Raw genomic sequence first — 16,464 nt, 5'->3', positions numbered from 1 at the left:
ACAAAAAAAAAAAAATGCACCATCAAATGAAAACATTCTTTAAGGCTAATGTAAATCTATATAAAACAAAGCTATAACTTAAGGATTAACTAAAGTGACACTGGAATTTATCTAGTGGTAGAGTATCTATTAGCTTTCCCATCAAACTTACAAGTTTACAGTATAGTATAAGGAAATGAAACAAGGGTGCCTGATACACTTCATTAAAAATTCAACAATAATGTCTTTACCTGAAGCAGCTCTATTGCTTTTGTGTGCTGCTTTTCCCGGCAGAGCTGGGCAGCTTGGATTAACACAGGCAGGAGGTGCTCAGGACTTTGGGACTGTAAACCAGTAGATATTTTGCGGCATTGCTCTGCCTAGATGTTTCCCCCGAACACAAAAATAAGAGTTAGTGAAAACTGAACACTAAATAACCAAAAAGGAAAGAAGACTGGCGAATCAGCTGAAATAAAATAAAAGGTGAAGATCTGCAGAGAATCAGTTTAATGTATCCATTCTCAATTTTTTCTTAAAAGAAAAAATTTCCACTTCCTGAATTTAAATTGAGTTCTAAAAACCTTTAGCAAGTTCTAAACATTCACTTGAATGTCTAAATTCCAGATTTAAAAAAAACACACATCAAGTATTAAAAACCACAAGACATAAATATTAATAACTTGACTCAGTTTTAAATAATAAAAACATTACCGTCTCACTCTCACTAAAAATTTATATTCTAGACAAGTATGAATGTTGAACTAAAATGCATATATTAGAATTAGAACTAATCTCTTTAACATTCATAACTTGTGATTATGGCCAACTAAAATGGAAAGGATCTTAAATCTATAATTATGACTGGCATCTTTGATGATTTTAATCCAGATTAAAAATAATGAGAAAGTCATCTCTTTAAAGGTGTTAGTACTGTCTTCTCTTAAAATTAGTCATTAACCTATGTTACATAGAATTGGGCAAATTATTTCTTTAAAAAATAGAATCTATGACACACGATACTCTAAAGAAGGAAGATAAAATATAAACAAAAAATAAAAATAGTTTAGACTAATATACCCAATATGCCTCATATGCCATACAAAGGGTTTAGCCAAGGAACCAGAGGTGTATTACCTACCTGGTTTGTGTACATAGCAAGTAAAGCTTTGTTAAATTCTATAGCTTGAAGTTGTTTCTTGGAAAGCTTAAACTCTACTCCTTCTGCGTTGGTTAATTTCACCTTCTTCTTGGAGTCAAAGACGTTTTGGTCCTGACCAAAAAAAAGTTTATCCACCATTAACAGAATATCTAATTTCAACTCTTGTGTGACCTTACTTAGTTATTTTATATAAACACAAGAGAGCTTGGATATATCTACCTAGTTGGGCTCACTAAACTAATAAAATGCAAATAAACTTGTCTTGGGTTCTTGGTTCAATATAAAAAACTCTCTGCAATTCAAATCCACCAGTGTCCATATTTTTATATCATAATTTAGCCCCACTCCTCTTCTGGCGTTCTAAAAACAGGATTCCTCTTTGTAGGTATGAAAAGGTAATGTGAGCTGCTTTGAAGGGGAGAACAGGACTTCTGTGTTATGTTTCCACTGTTAACTGCTTGTTTTGAGCTTTACCAAGGAAAAAAGTATAGTAAATATTATTGTATATCAGGACTACAAATATACCTGTGTAATTTCTCCAAGCTATGCCCTTTAGAATTTAGATGATAAATTAAGCAGCCTATTCTTTTTTTCCCCAGTACTGGGGATCAAACTCAGGACCTTGCACTTGCAAGGCAGGCGCAGCGCTAAATTCCTGGCCCAAGTAACCTATTCTTGATTGAAATTGTCACTATATTAAGTAAATCATTAAACAATTTTCAGAAATATTCACACTACTCTGGAACCCATCCATGTAACACCTCTTCTGTTTTCCTGTTCTAAGGCCCTTCTTGTCCATTAGGGAGAAACACAAAGAAGCTCAATTTCTGAAATTTCTGTGTAGGGCAAACATTATTACCTGCTTAATGGAAGTTCTGGTAAGAATTACAGAAAATCACAAGCCTCTCAAGAAAAGGAGACAACTAACTCACACTGCATTCTTAGGACAAACTAAGCACTTGAATATCTACTAGTCAGCCTTATAAAATGATATAGTTACTTACAAATAGGTGCTTTGTAAAATAATGTATTTACTTGCAAATAGGTGATACGACTTTTATTTTTTTCATCAGCACTGAGGATTAAACCACTTTTACATCCCTACCCTTTATATACTTTTTTAAAGTTTTAAGACAAAGTCTCACCAAGTTGCCTAACCTAGCTTTGAACTTGCAATTCCCTGCCCCAGGCTCCTGAGTAGCTGGGATTACAGGTGTGCACCATCATGAACAGCTAATAACCACTTTTTAAACCAAGTCTTCCACTAGTTTAAAAACAAAAAGCAAAGAAAAAGTCTAAAATAAATTCTACTTTTTCTGAGTGTGCAGCATGAAAAGCAGCCTGAAATTGAGCATAGTGGCACATACATGCAGTCCCAGATACTTGGTTAAGACAGTGTCTCACTATGTAGCCCAGGCTGGCCTTGAATAGCCTCCCAAAATGCTGGGATTACAGGCACACAGCATCATGTTGGCTATCTCAGCTACTTAGGAGACAGAGAAGGAGGATGACCTGAGCCTGTAAGTTTGAGGCCAGCCTAGACAACAGTGAGATCACATCTCCAAACAAACAAAATCAGAACAATAAATGTGAAACTACTTTAAAGTACAGCAAAAAACTGCCTTTCATATAATTCAATCCTCAAGAAACCACATTTTCAAGCTGGAGGTGGTGGCACATGCCTGTATTCCTAGCTACTCAGGAAGATGAAGCAGGATTGTTTGAACTCAGGAACTTAAGAGGCCAGCCTAAGCAATACAGCAAGGCCCTGAAAAAAAGAAACTAAATTTCTAGGTTTATTCTCTTGTGTTACTGCTTTATACTGTAATTCTTCATGTACAGCAATGCCAGATTTGGGCCGGGGATTTAGCTCAGTGGTTCCAGCACCTGCCTTGCAAGCACAAGGTCCTGAGTTCGATCCCCGGTACCAAAAACAATCAAACAAAAAACAAAGCAATGCCAGATTAAACTTTGCCATGACACTTAATTTTCAAAGGCTTCCTAGACCTTGACATCACTTAATCTTTTTTTAAACTATGTAACATCTATGCATCTTATTCTGTTTCCTAACTATAACCCACAAATCATAAATATTTCTTCATACAGCCATGTTTATTTTGTTGCTTAACCTGTAAAACCATATTCTCTAAGGGTCAATTTAAATTTGCCAAAAAGAGCTTCTTCCTTTCACAAGATATGATTTACAAAGTAACTTGGATGTGGTGGCACACACCTGTAATCCCATCACTCTGGGAGGCTGAGGTCGTAGGATTACAAGGTTGCCCAGACCAGACAATTTAGTGACTTAGTGAGACCCTGTTTCAAAATAGATGGATGTAACTCAGTAGGAAGGCCCTGGGTTCAATCCCCAGTATGGGGCATAGAAATAGAGGGTGGGTTACAAAGTATACAGATAAATGTAAATGTGCCCATTTTTTCAACACCAGAATGAGATTTTAAACTACGTAATAATTAAGACTATGTTTCTAGGGCCGGGGATTTCGCTCAGTGGTTTCGCTGCCTGCTGCGCAAGTGCAAGGACCTAAGTTCGATCCCCCGTACCAAAAATAGTTTCTTATTTCTTTTACATTACCTCCTGCATCTAGTACTATTCTGAATATAAAGTGAGAGGGCTGAGAGTATATAGTTCAGTGTTAGTGTTTGGCTACCATATGCGAGGCCCTAGGTTCAATCCCCAATAACAAAGGAGGTGATGATTAGAAATAATTTCTAAATTGATAAAAATTCAATGATTAAATTTAGATGGAGATACTTATTTAGTATTTCACACAGTCTTTACTACACCTATGTATCAGATAACAGGGATTTGTTCTGATAAAGATTTCAAAATTCATAAACATAGGCAGGTTCATATTTCTTTTTTTTTTTTTTTTGGTACCGGAGATTGAACTCGGGAACTTGCACCTGGCAAGGCAGGAGCCAGAACCACTGAGCTAAATCCCCGGCCCATCAGGTTCATATTTCTGCACAAATTCAAATGCCAGTGCCAATGTTCAGAAACCTAATGTTGGCCCAATGTTTCTTTTTTTGGTACTGGGGATAGAACTCAGGACCTTGCGCTTCCGAGGCAGGCAGAGGCACCACTGAGCTAAATCCCCAGCCCCAGAAACCTAATGTTAATGACTACCCCTTTAATGGCACTATTTCACATCTGAAAACCCTCAGCACTTCTGTTATCAGAGAAGTATTACAAAGGAGACGCTCTGCAGTCAAACATTAGACTCTAAATACCACTTCTACCTTTTACTATGATCTTATACAAATTACTCAACTTCTTTCATACTCAAATTATAGTGCTATAAACTGGAGATTAGAACTACCATCTAAAAAAAGATTACTGTGGGGACAGAAGATGGCACCTGAAAATTCACATGACATATCAAGAGAAATCAAATGTTAGATACTTTTCTTATTTTCTTGACTTGGATTTCAAATCTGAACTTGAAATGTTTTTCCATTAACACAATGTTCCAAATGTTGCTTCATCTGATTAGCACAGTACACCAAGTAAGGATAGCCTATAGACCTACCAGTAATTTAAGAGGACACAGCACTTGTTCATGCCTCACTTCCCCCTCAAAAAACTCAAAGGAAAATTGAAAATTTGTACTTTCAGACTCAGCAGATGAATAAATCATTTAAAGCATTTATACATTTAAAAGTTCAAACAAGTTATATCTTTAACAAATAAAATCTCCATACTACTATAAACTGGGCCAAGAGGAGTATTTTAAAGTCCAGAGTTTACAACTAAAGTTTTATAACTTGAATATGCACTGCAAAATCATCAACATTATGCAAGTTAAATAATTCTCTAAATTGTGATTTTGCTGCATTTGAACTTTTTTTTCTGTCATGAAAAAAGGACACTTATAAGAAAAGTTGGAATAATCTGTTCATCATATAAAATATATGGAAAGTCATGGATACTCCATACCTTATTAATAGTAATGATGTTATTTGCAATTACAGCTAGTAATCCCACATCTGTTGGCCTGTGAACAAGAAGCAGTAGTTATAATTTGACAAATCTTTAAAAAGAAGCCTTATCTCCTCTAAAAGGTATTTCATTTCTAAAGCTCACTTACTTCAGTTTTATTATCTGATTGTAAAGCTGCAAAGCCTCCTCTGTACGACCCTGAAGCTGCAGAATGTAGGCCATCTGACCATGAATGATGGCCAGTTCTGTCTGTGGGTCTTCCTCCGTTCCATCCTAAGCAGAAGAAACATTTTTTTCCTGTACATTTTCCAAACTGATCTACTTATTTTACACCAAGTGACACAAATATATAAAAGACATACAATCCTCAATAATACAGTAATTTCAGGAATTTCCCCGTGAGTTAGTTCTTTAAAATTTAAAACTGGCAGACAAGAAATATTTTTGATATTCTGAATAGTGGATTAACCAAATCAATCAGCTATATGATAGAAGTAACAAATAAAAAGCAGCCTCAGAATGCTTACACCCAAAATAGGGCATTTGAAATTAAAGTTCCTTTTCAGACATTTCAACTACTAATGTTGCCATTTAGATGCTGTGGAAATAAAAATTTAACTTTGAAATATCAAAAAAAAAAATTAAAACTGGTACCAAAAGAGAGTTAAATTTAAGGGAAAATGCTAAAAAGATCTTTAAAGAAGATGACAACAAACTTGGGAATACCATGTATTGGTCACTATTACTTCCAAAACTCAAGAATGAAAAAATAATGTAAAAAACCCACATGCAAGCTTAGCTTTTTACAATATCCCTAAGTTCTAGAAATATAATTTTCTCATAAAAACATATTTGTAAGATGCTTCTTTGTCAATTCTACCATAACTTTAGCCAAAATTTATAAAACTCTAATACTCTTAAAAAGAACTTCAAAAGTTGGAATTCTATAATTAATTTTGTAATTAACTCTGTAATCAGCTCTCTTAACTGATGCTCCAGATGAATCCATTCTCCAATGCTCTTAGAGGTTAGCTGACGATACTCATCACGTATGGTGAATGCTCAAAGCTAGGTGAATGCTCTTATTCTTACCAACCTAGCACCCTGGGGCTAACCTGGTGCATGCTGACCAGAAGTCATGTTTGTACCCAAACATATTATGCCAATTATGTTTGATACAGAAATGGTAAAACTTAAAACATTATAGTAAAAGATGAACTATGAAAAAGAGACTTGTTTTAATGTCAACCACATGCAGAATGGTCAGAAAGATTTGCTAAAGGCAAGTTCCTACAGAAAATTACTGTCGATTAGATATGAGCCAAAAAATGGTGATTGATGAGTTAACACCTATTGGGTCGGGGATTTAGCTCAGTGGTGCTGCTGCCTGCCTCCCAAGTGCAAGGTCCTAAATTCAATCCCCGGTACCAAAAAAATTAAAAATAAATTTTAAAAAAGCTAACACCTATTAAAGCTCTGGAATCAAACTGTTTCATATGTTGAAATATTGTTATTCTTACAGAAAAAAAGAGTGGACATTAGGAATGCTGGATTATGTGTGGATTTTGTTAAGAAACGCACGTGGAATTCCTGTGAGTGGATCTGTAGTCAAAGACCTTAGTCCCATATCCTTAAAACCAGAAGAATGAATTTTTATTTATATTAAGATAAAATGCTTATGGTATTGTTATTTCTCACCCTAATAAACTTCACCAAATAACCAACCATGGGTGTTTCTAATATGATTTCTATGGAATGAACTACCATCTACTATAAAAAGTTGATAAACAGTACAGTGAAACTTCCTACTAACTATATTAGAAGTATAAAGCTTGGGTTTAACAATAGCAGAATACTTACAGAGTCTTCGGAAAATGACTGGCGGCAAAGATCTATAGGAGAAAAATTGTTTTAAAATTAGTATTCCTGGGTAATTCCCATTCCTTTCATCAAACTGAAGAGCAAGAACTAAACTGAGGAAATATTAAAATAATCTTTTTTTTTTTGGTACTGGGAATAAAACTCAGGGCCTTGTGCTTGCCATTAAAAATAATCTTATTAACAAGAAAATTTAAAATTTACATTAGCATCACATATACCATAAAAATATTATTGGTCCATAGCTGGGTGTGGTCGCTCACTTATAATACTAGCTCTCTGGGAGGCTGAGACAGGAGGACTGAAATTCGAGCCCACCTGGCCAATTAGAAAGACCCTATCTCTAAGCTGGGGATTTAGCTCAGTGGCGCTGTGCCTGTCTCACAAGCGAAAGGTCCTGAGTTCGATCCCGGGTACCAGAAAAAAAAGAAAAAAGAAAGAAAGAAAGAAAGAAAAAAAAGACTTGGTCTAAGACGGTATCTCTGAAAGAAAATAAAAATTTGGGAACTAGGTAGAGATGTAGCGCAGTGTGAAGACTCTGGGTTCAATCTCTACTAATCCGACCATACACTAAAAAATAAAGTATGATAAAATTAAACAGGTCCCTGATTATCAATCTCTAGCACTTTTCCTTTCATTTGTATTCTCTATGCTAACATTTTTTGAAAGGTCATTAAAAAATATATGTAAATGTAATAACTGTTGATTGCAAAACATAAATTACAGAAAAACAAATAATCCCACCACCTAAACACTGCTAGAAGTTAAGCTATTTAATATTACATAAACCTGCATTTGAAAATCAAAGTGGAATATTCTACATACTGTATTAACTCTCTCTCCCACTTAATATACTATGGACATCTTTATGTTATATAAATATGGATGAACATTATTTTTTACATTTTTAATTTTAATTACAGCATGGCAATCTATTTTGGGATTACAGCAAATTGTAGTCAATCTTTCAATGGCATAGAAACTTATGCTCTAAAATTTTGTTCATATATACCCTTTTAATTAATATTCATAGATACATACATGAATTTATCAAATTATTTCTTTAAAATAAATTTCTAGAAATAGAATTCAAGGATCAAAGACTATGCAAACTTTTAAATCTTACACATCACCAAATGATGTGAACTCTGGACTACTTTTACACTCAAGCCTGCATGGTGTGAGAACGCTCTTCTGTACCACTGTCAATACTGGGCATGATCAAGAAATTTTCTTTTTTTTTGAGACAGGGTTGTACAGGTTGAACTTGGACTACTAGGTGCAAATGACTCTCCTGTTTCAGCCTCCCAAGTGCTGGCACTAAGGCACATGCCACCACAACCAGTAAAATTTTATTTTTTACTTACTTACTTGTGGTGCTGGGGATCAAACCCAAGGCCTTAAGCATATTACGCAAGTGCTCTGCTGAGCTACATCCCCAGCCCCTAAATTCTAATCCTTAAAAAGATTTTTCTTTTCATGATGCTGTGATATTTATTTTAACCTTTAAAATTTAAGTGTTCAAATGGGAAGGGGAACAAGGGAGAAGGGAGAGAGGAAGGAAGGAATAAGAGAAAAAGTGAAAACAGAAAGAAAAAATGGAAAGAAAGCTTTTGTACATAGGGAGGGGAGGAGGCTTGAGGGGGAGAATGGGATAAAATAAAATTTATTTAAAAAAATTTAACAGTAAAGCAAACCCCATTTCACCTCTTTTTTTCATTCCCCACCATTCACACAAGTCCCTATAACATCATTTTTATAGTTTCCCCAGATTATGTATACAGAAGAGAAGTCTAAATGTTTCAGGAACTGAGACCAAACACAAGTTTCATTTCATTTTATTCTCTTCCCTCCTTCATTCCTTCTTTTCCTTCACCATTTGTGGTGCTGGGATTTAACCTAGGGCCTGTGTATGCTAAGCTCACACTCTACCACTGAGCTACACTCCCTAACCCCCTTTTTTCCTTAATTAAAAGGTTTAAAGCATGTAAGGATTGTATGTAAAAACACACTAGAGTTAAAAATGTGCTTGAATGGTTCTATGAATACATAAATGTGTATGCTGTGGATGCATGCACACATACGCTGAAGCATACCATATTAACTACCATAGTAGAAATGATAATCAAACAGTTCCTTTTGGTACCAGAGATCAAACTCGGGAACTTGCGCTCGTGAGGCAGGTGCTGGAACCACTGAGCTAAATCCCTGGCCTGTTAACAAATAGTTCTAATAACTAATACTGAATGTTTTACTGTATGTCTTGTACTGCTGTAAATGCTTGACATTAATTAAATCACTTTATTTACATATAACAATCATAATAGTTTGCTCAAAAAGCTAATCCTCAACGTTCAAATTTTAAGGTGGAGCAAACTGAACATGGACAAGTGGACTGCCTTACTGATGAAACTGAAAAGAGATAAAGTCAAAAAGAGAGAGTCTAGATGAACTCTGAATAACTCCCACTGCCTTAGTACTATTTCCATTTAAGAATTTCATAGATATCAAATGCAATTTTTGGAGGTACTCTGCAAGTTGTATCCACATTATGGCAACAGTAACCTTAACAAACTTCCAACCTTCAGCTTTTTGTAGGATTTTCATTGCCTGGTTCAGCTGGCCTTGTCCAATCAGTGCACAGGCGGTGTTGTAGCACAGTTCGTGGGTGCCTTCTTGGAGGCCCAAGTTCTCCTGTCATGGAGCAGAACACCAGTCAAACACCAGGCACGAGGATTATTCCATGGCTGCATGGGTGCATGAGAATACTCACTGGAACCACTTTTTCCCAATTGCTTTGAGCTGCAACAACTGCTGAAAGGTTTGTTTTCCTCTCTTCATCATAATCATCTTGGGAGTTTCGCACGAGATCTCTATACACAGCTAAGCATTCATCATAGCGTTCCAAACGGTATAACTAAGCAAAAAAGTGAATAAAAAAAAAAAGAACACTAATACTAGTGTTATATCTCTAATGCCATACTAAGGTTCTGGGGAATCACTAAATGAGAAATCTAATTCACCATAATACAGGCCATCATGTTTATCTTTTATAATTTTTAAACTAGTTCTGTGTGCTAAGACACTTTAAAAAACAATGCATCTTTCCTGTGTAACAGATTTGTAAGCATTATTCGAGTTAGAAAAGTAATTTCTAGACCCAGGCATGGTGGGAGGCTGAGACAAGAGAATCTCAAGTTGGAGCTTGGCATGAGTGACTTAGTAATTAGTGAGACCTTGTCTCAAAATAATGGTGTTATAACTCAGTGGGAAGTGGGAAGGCCCTGGGTTCAATTCCCAATACAGTTTAAAAAAAAAAAAAAAAAAGGAATTTCTTTCACCTTCCTTCTTGAAATCAGTAAAGTACCTAGTTTGTGAAAAGAAAATTTTCTAAGAAATCTATTGTTACCTGAATCTGAATTACAATGAAAAAATTTCCACAATACAAAATTACTAATCCCCAGTAAATAAGAACAAAATTAATTAATGTCATAATTACTATTTTATAGGAATTCATTATATATAATCTTTTCTTCTGTTTCTCAGAATCAGCTATGGTACAGAATAATCTCAAAAACTCATAATCCCTGCTTATTCATTCAAACTGTTCTTTTTTCTCTTTTTTAAATGGTGGCAATGTTTCACATTTATTAAAGGTAGGAAAAAATCAGAAAAATAGGGGGAAAGAATGGGCTCTGCAGAGGGAGTCTGGGTTGAGTAAAAAGGGAGGAAAAAATAAAACTAAAAAATATACCCTAGAGTGTAGGGTGGGCTTTGTGAAGAGCCTATTCAAGCTATTCTTTTTTTTAAAGAGGCATGAGAAGGATTTATTAGAGATACATATAGGACACACATAAGAGCACAGCGTGGGTGCTCAAAGAAATGAGGCACAATCCAGTTGGACACTGGGGATCTTTTACATGTTTTAGGAGGTGGAAATCTGTGGAATTCAATAATCTATAGTCTTAGTATTGCTGGGCTTACAGGATAGGAGAGGATGGCCTATCCTTAGTGAGCTACTTTTCTGGGACATGCCAAAGGGTGGTCCATTTATGGGGTGAAAGTGGACCATGTGCAAGTAAAAAGGAATGGGCAGATCTGTTTACAGCTGAAAGGAAGGTGCCCAGGTTTGTAGTTTGGGAGAAGGAAAAAAAGTAAATAAACCAGGTTTGTGTTCTGAAGCTACAGTTTTTCTTTAAACTATAATTTTAAAAATTCTGATTTCCTCGTGTCTTTTCTACCTTTTATTTCTTCTGTCCTACCTTATTTCCCCTCTCTGAGACTTCGTTCCCTTATTCTTAAGGGGTTGCAGAATTAAGCTGTTCTTAAAGAACAACAATTACATCTCTTGGTTAATCTGTTTATGTACAACAGAGATTGGTGCCCTTCGTCAACACTGAAATTTAACCAATTTACACATTTCTGCCCTCTCATCAATAGTAGCCTTATTTTATTTTGTTTCATTTTTAAAATTTATTTTTGAGACAGTCTTGCTACGTAATTCAGGCTGGCCTGGTAATCACTATGGAGCCGAGGCTGGCCTCACACTTGAGGTGATCCTCCTGCTTTAGCCTCCCAAGTGCTGGGATGACAGGCATAAGCTACCACGCCTAGCTCAAGCTTCATTTTATGTCTCAAAAAGAATATTTAAAAAAAAGAATATTTATTTTATGGGATAGAGGAGACCACCAAAATATGGATCAACCATGATTTTAAACTTAGAATTAAAATAGTTAAACACTAGAAATAGTTGCAAATCTTTATAAATATATAAGCTCACTAGCCTCCATCTTTCTAACTAAAAAGGTCAGATTTCATAGCTCTTTTTTTCTTTGTTATTTTTGAGACAGGGTCTCACTATGCAGTTTAGGCTGGCCTTGAACTCACTACATAGCCCAGGCTGGTCTCAAACTCATGGTGATCCTCCTGCTTCAGCCTTCCTAGTGCTGGGATCACAGGGCACTACATTTGGCTAGTTCTTTAATTTTCTAATTACCCCAAATAAGTGGTTTGTTCATAGACTCTGACATATACCACTTATACAAATATACAAACATATACAAATGAAGATCAAAAGGCATGCTAGGCATGACTGTAATCTCAGCTACTTGGGAGGATACAGAAGGATTATAAATTTGAGGCCAGCCTCAAATTTGCCAACAATTTAGCAAAACCCTGTCTTAAAATAACAACTTTTTTTAAAAGGGCTAGGGGTATAGCTCAGTGGTATAATGCCCTTGGGTTTGATTCCCAATACTGGAGGAAAGAAAATGTTCAGACTTCAAGAACTTGTTTGGTGGCTACTTTTGTGGAATTTCAGGATGGGCTGGGTTTCCTCACCCTTGACCAAACTAGAGGAATGCTCATTCAGGATGATGATGATCAACAGGTGTTTTAAAGCAATACTCACCACTTGTCCATACAGCTCTTTTAGCTTGTCTGTCTGCTGGTTGGCACTTTCTATTGTTTTCAAGGCATTTTCAATTCTGTTGAGCCTATACTCACAATATGCCTTCTCAAAGGAGAGAGAGTTACTGAAGAAGAAAAAATAGCTGATCATTATCTCCATAAAATAGAAGACTCACTCTATGCCAGATCCTGCTCTAAGCACCTGGGATGTATTAGTTTATTCAATCCCTACAATAGATAAGGGAACAAAGGTTAGTGACTTATCCAAAAATCACACTGGTCCATTAAGTGCCAGAAAATATAAATCCATTTCCCTAGCCTCTCCTCTTTTCATAAATATTAAGAGAATTATTGACCTTTTGAAAATAACACTGAGGAGGGTAATTATGAATCAATAAAATAACCAACTACCTTAGAAACAAGGATAATCTGAACACTTAAATGGCTATTTGTTTAATTCCTTAAGTCCACTAATAAAATAGCCAGGTGTGGTGGTGCATACCCAGCACTCTTGAAGGCTGAGGCAGCAGGACTGCAAGTTCTTGACCCAGCCTGGGCAATTTAGCAAGACCTCGTGTCAAAAAAAAAATAAAGGGCTGGGGACATAGCTCAGTACAAAGGCCTCAAATTCAATCCCTAGTACCACACACATTTTTTAAAAAATCTATTAATAAAATAATAGGCTTTATGATGCTCCTTTTAATTTGTTCAAGAAGCAAATGATTAGCAAATAAAAAATAAGTAAAAGAACACAATACTTGTAATCCAACAACTGGTAACTACACAACTAAGAAAAGCAACGTTTATAAACTGAGCATGGTGGTGCATAAGGCTGAGTCAGGAGGGTGGCAAATTCCAGCCCAGCCTAGGCAACTTAATGAGACTTTGTCTCAAAATAGAAAATAAAAAAATAAAAAATTAAAACAAACAAATCATTTTGAAGTTTCAACCATAACCTCCAAAGGAAAATATCAAACCAAAGAACAATATTTTACTGACCTAACAAATTTTTGAGAAAATTTCCTATCTCACAAAATCCAGCATTTTAAATTTTAGCATAAACATGTTTGATAACAGAAAGCAGCATTCCTTTTATTTTTACTTATTTTTCTGGTACTGGGGATTGAACTCAGGACTTTGCCCTTGCAAGGCAGGCACGGCGCCACTAAGCTACATCCCTGGCCCTCCCTTTTATTTTTAATAAAGTTGTGAATTAGTTTTCAGTTGCAATATATGTGTGTGTGTGTATATATATATATGGCTCAGGTATATGAAAAGATAGACACTAATGTTTTATATCTATTGGTATCCAAATCCAACCTGCTCCTCTCAATTTCTACAAGTGATTTTTTAATCAGTTCTTTTTCTTCTTGTGTTTTTGCAAATACAGCACATATGTAAATCTTATAGCCTCCTCCTTTTAGAAAAGGAAGTATATTATATACTATTCTCTATAAGCCATAATCCCATTAAAGAATAAATATGCTGCAAAGCTAATCCTGATACTTATTTCTTCTGGGGCTAAGTCACAACTGTAAAGAAAAGTTAGCTGAGTGTGCTGCTACACACCGCAGTCTTAGCTATTGGGAGATTATGGCAGAAGATCACTGAGCCCAGGAGTTCAAGCCTAGCCTGGGTAACACAGTGAGAACCCATCTCAAAATAAATTGATTAATCTGAAAAAAAGAAAAAAAAAAGGAAAATCAGGGCTGAGGATTTAGTCCAGTGGTTCCACCACCTGCCTTGAAAATGCAAGGTCCTAAATTCAATCCCCGGTACCAAAAAAAAAGGAAAATCAAAGCCAACCGTGGTGACCCATGCCTGTAATTTCACACTCTGGGAAGCTAAGGCAGAAGGATCAGAAGTTGGAATTCAGCGTGGGCAATGCAGTAATATCTTACAAGTTAAAAACAAAACAAACAAACACCAAATAAAAAAGGACTGGCATATAATCCCTAGTATCAAAAGTAAAAAAAAGACCAAACTACAGTAACAATTCAGAATATAAATTTACATTCTGTGAAATGATAAATGAATTCTTAAAAACTGCTATATAAAGACTGTTAAAGAATTCCTTTTACTGAAAGTTCTTGGGCTCAAATTATACTTACCTAAATAATTCTCCAAATTCTCCAAATCATTGTAGCCCCAGCTGTCCTCAAACTCATTCGAGGCACAGAGGCCAGGGTAAGACTGCCAAGCCATCCTAAAAAGCTCTCTCAACTTAGATGCTTAAATGCTCTATACTTACACATCTCTGCTTTATATTTTTTGCCTTTTGTATTTCTTTTTTTTAAACTTCTGCTGAGTTGTTATCCCTATATCCTACACGAAATCTTGTTACATTTAGGTCCCACATCTCTCTACAATTTACTTTATTCAAAATGAACACAGGGTGTGTGAGGGGAGTGTGCCTAAGGAAAAAAGGACAAATCTTACCATTGCTCCTACCAGTTTTAGAAACACTATTGTCAAGCAGAAGAAAAACAGAAGGAAGGAAAGGTAGGTCAAAAATCAGTGAACAGTGCCAGGAGTGTGGGTGGGTGGGGGTACACCTGTAACCCCAGCACTTGGGAGACTGAGGCAGGAGGAGGATCATGAGTTCAAGAACAGCTGGAGCTACTAGTGAGACCCTGTCTCCAGAAAAAAAAAAAAATCAGCAGAGATTATAGTTCTAATAAAAGTTTTTCTTACTGAATCACTTACTTGGCTAAAACTTTGGTATGCGTGTTGATGACATTCAAGGCTTCCTTGAAACTTCCATTCTGAATAAGGCAGACCACTTTACAGTGCAGGGCAGTTACATCATCCTTGTTGATCTGCAGTACTGGAGAACGATTTTAGGAAAGTCACTTTCACTGAATTTTCTTATTGCATTAGAAATGATTAGTCAAAAGAGTAAAACAAAAAACTCCTCACATATCTTTTTTTTCCCACCTTCATTTTAACTTAAATGATAATAAGGAGTTATAGATTAGATTTTCAGTGAGGAACAGATTCCAAAGCTGCAGGTACCAAAAATGTGCAGTGAAATACAAGAAAGAAGCTATTTCTCTAGCCTTTTCCGTTTAGGAAACACAGTACATCCAACATATTTCATTACTTCACAGGGAAAGTAAAAAGTTCATGTAGAATTTGGCAGCAAGTGACTTAGGAATAGTGTGAGCTTGCCATTAATGGCCTTGAGATCTTGGGCAAAATATTTAACAGCCAAATCTCAGTTTTCTATTCCACAAAATATGTCTGAAAACAAATTATTTTACAAGGTTATCAAGAACAGGAAATGAGAATATTCTGGAGGAAATCTTACACACTATAAAGTACAATACAAACACAATTTATCATGCTGCCAGTGTTTCCAAAATCATTCAAAATTCTTTTCCTGTAAGGTGACCAAAGTACAAGTAAGGACTCAAGTGACCAAGTTTCAGTGTTAACAGCTGTTCAGTGTCAAAATGACTAGGATCATTGTTGCCCTTGTTTGTGGGCAACTGAATCCAATTCACAGCCTGAGACTCAAAAGAATTTCTACCAATTAATATGTACTGAACAAATTGGCAGCCGTTGCTGATTAAAGAATTCCTGCAAAATACTACACTGCTAAGTATGTTTACTGGTTGGAGGCCTAGCCAAAGTCTAAAGTTAATCCAAATAAATTTAGGAATCAAGCAATTCTAATTAGTATTTTTCTCAATGTCTGAAATGACCAAAAGCGTACTGTAGACACCATTACTCCTTTTCATATTAACTCAGCAATAGGTTGCTGAAAATTACACAGACTTGTATGTTACTGCCATACCTTCTATGCTACCACTGCTTTACAGAGCTAAGCTGTTTTGGTAATTACAGTCCAAGTCTAACAAGTACAGGTTGCATCTTCAGCAAAAAAGAACACAGCACAACTGAGAGCATTAAAATAATGGCCGCACTACAGTTACATATGTAAAGTATGAAATACGAGTTGAACTTCACACTGAAGGCTAGCGCTCTCATACACTTTTTCTGGTTAAATGAAACTGGGGAGATTTTATGTGTGGGGGTGACGGGCCCAACATACAAACCAGCCCTTCCCTCTCCC

At 35.8% G+C, this 16,464-nt stretch overlaps 1 protein-coding gene across 2 annotated transcripts in view; it reads right to left on the bottom strand.

Annotated features, from left to right (window-relative positions):
* The window catches only part of Srp72 (signal recognition particle 72), a 31,615-nt gene that overhangs the window by 14,466 nt on the left and 685 nt on the right, over positions 1 to 16,464 (bottom strand). Inside the window, exons 2-10 of one of the 2 annotated variants that reach the window (XM_004849694.4) lie at positions 15,093 to 15,213; positions 12,388 to 12,511; positions 9,751 to 9,894; positions 9,560 to 9,671; positions 6,960 to 6,991; positions 5,248 to 5,372; positions 5,097 to 5,154; positions 1,118 to 1,249; positions 231 to 359 (exon numbers count right to left, since the gene is read on the bottom strand). In XM_004849694.4, the coding sequence (XP_004849751.1) occupies positions 231 to 359; positions 1,118 to 1,249; positions 5,097 to 5,154; positions 5,248 to 5,372; positions 6,960 to 6,991; positions 9,560 to 9,671; positions 9,751 to 9,894; positions 12,388 to 12,511; positions 15,093 to 15,213 (977 nt within the window). Of the gene's footprint in view, positions 1 to 230; positions 360 to 1,117; positions 1,250 to 5,096; positions 5,155 to 5,247; positions 5,373 to 6,959; positions 6,992 to 9,559; positions 9,672 to 9,750; positions 9,895 to 12,387; positions 12,615 to 15,092; positions 15,214 to 16,464 lie in introns of both variants that reach the window. The other variant, XM_087187703.1, reaches the window with a different exon arrangement.

This window comes from Heterocephalus glaber, unplaced genomic scaffold (assembly GCF_053883595.1).
Source record: "Heterocephalus glaber isolate CG9 unplaced genomic scaffold, H.glaber_assembly_v1.0 deba00001509, whole genome shotgun sequence".
Lineage (NCBI taxonomy): Eukaryota > Metazoa > Chordata > Mammalia > Rodentia > Bathyergidae > Heterocephalus > Heterocephalus glaber.
The sequence above is the reverse complement of the archived record's forward strand: the minus strand, read 5'-3'. Positions and strand labels throughout refer to the sequence as shown.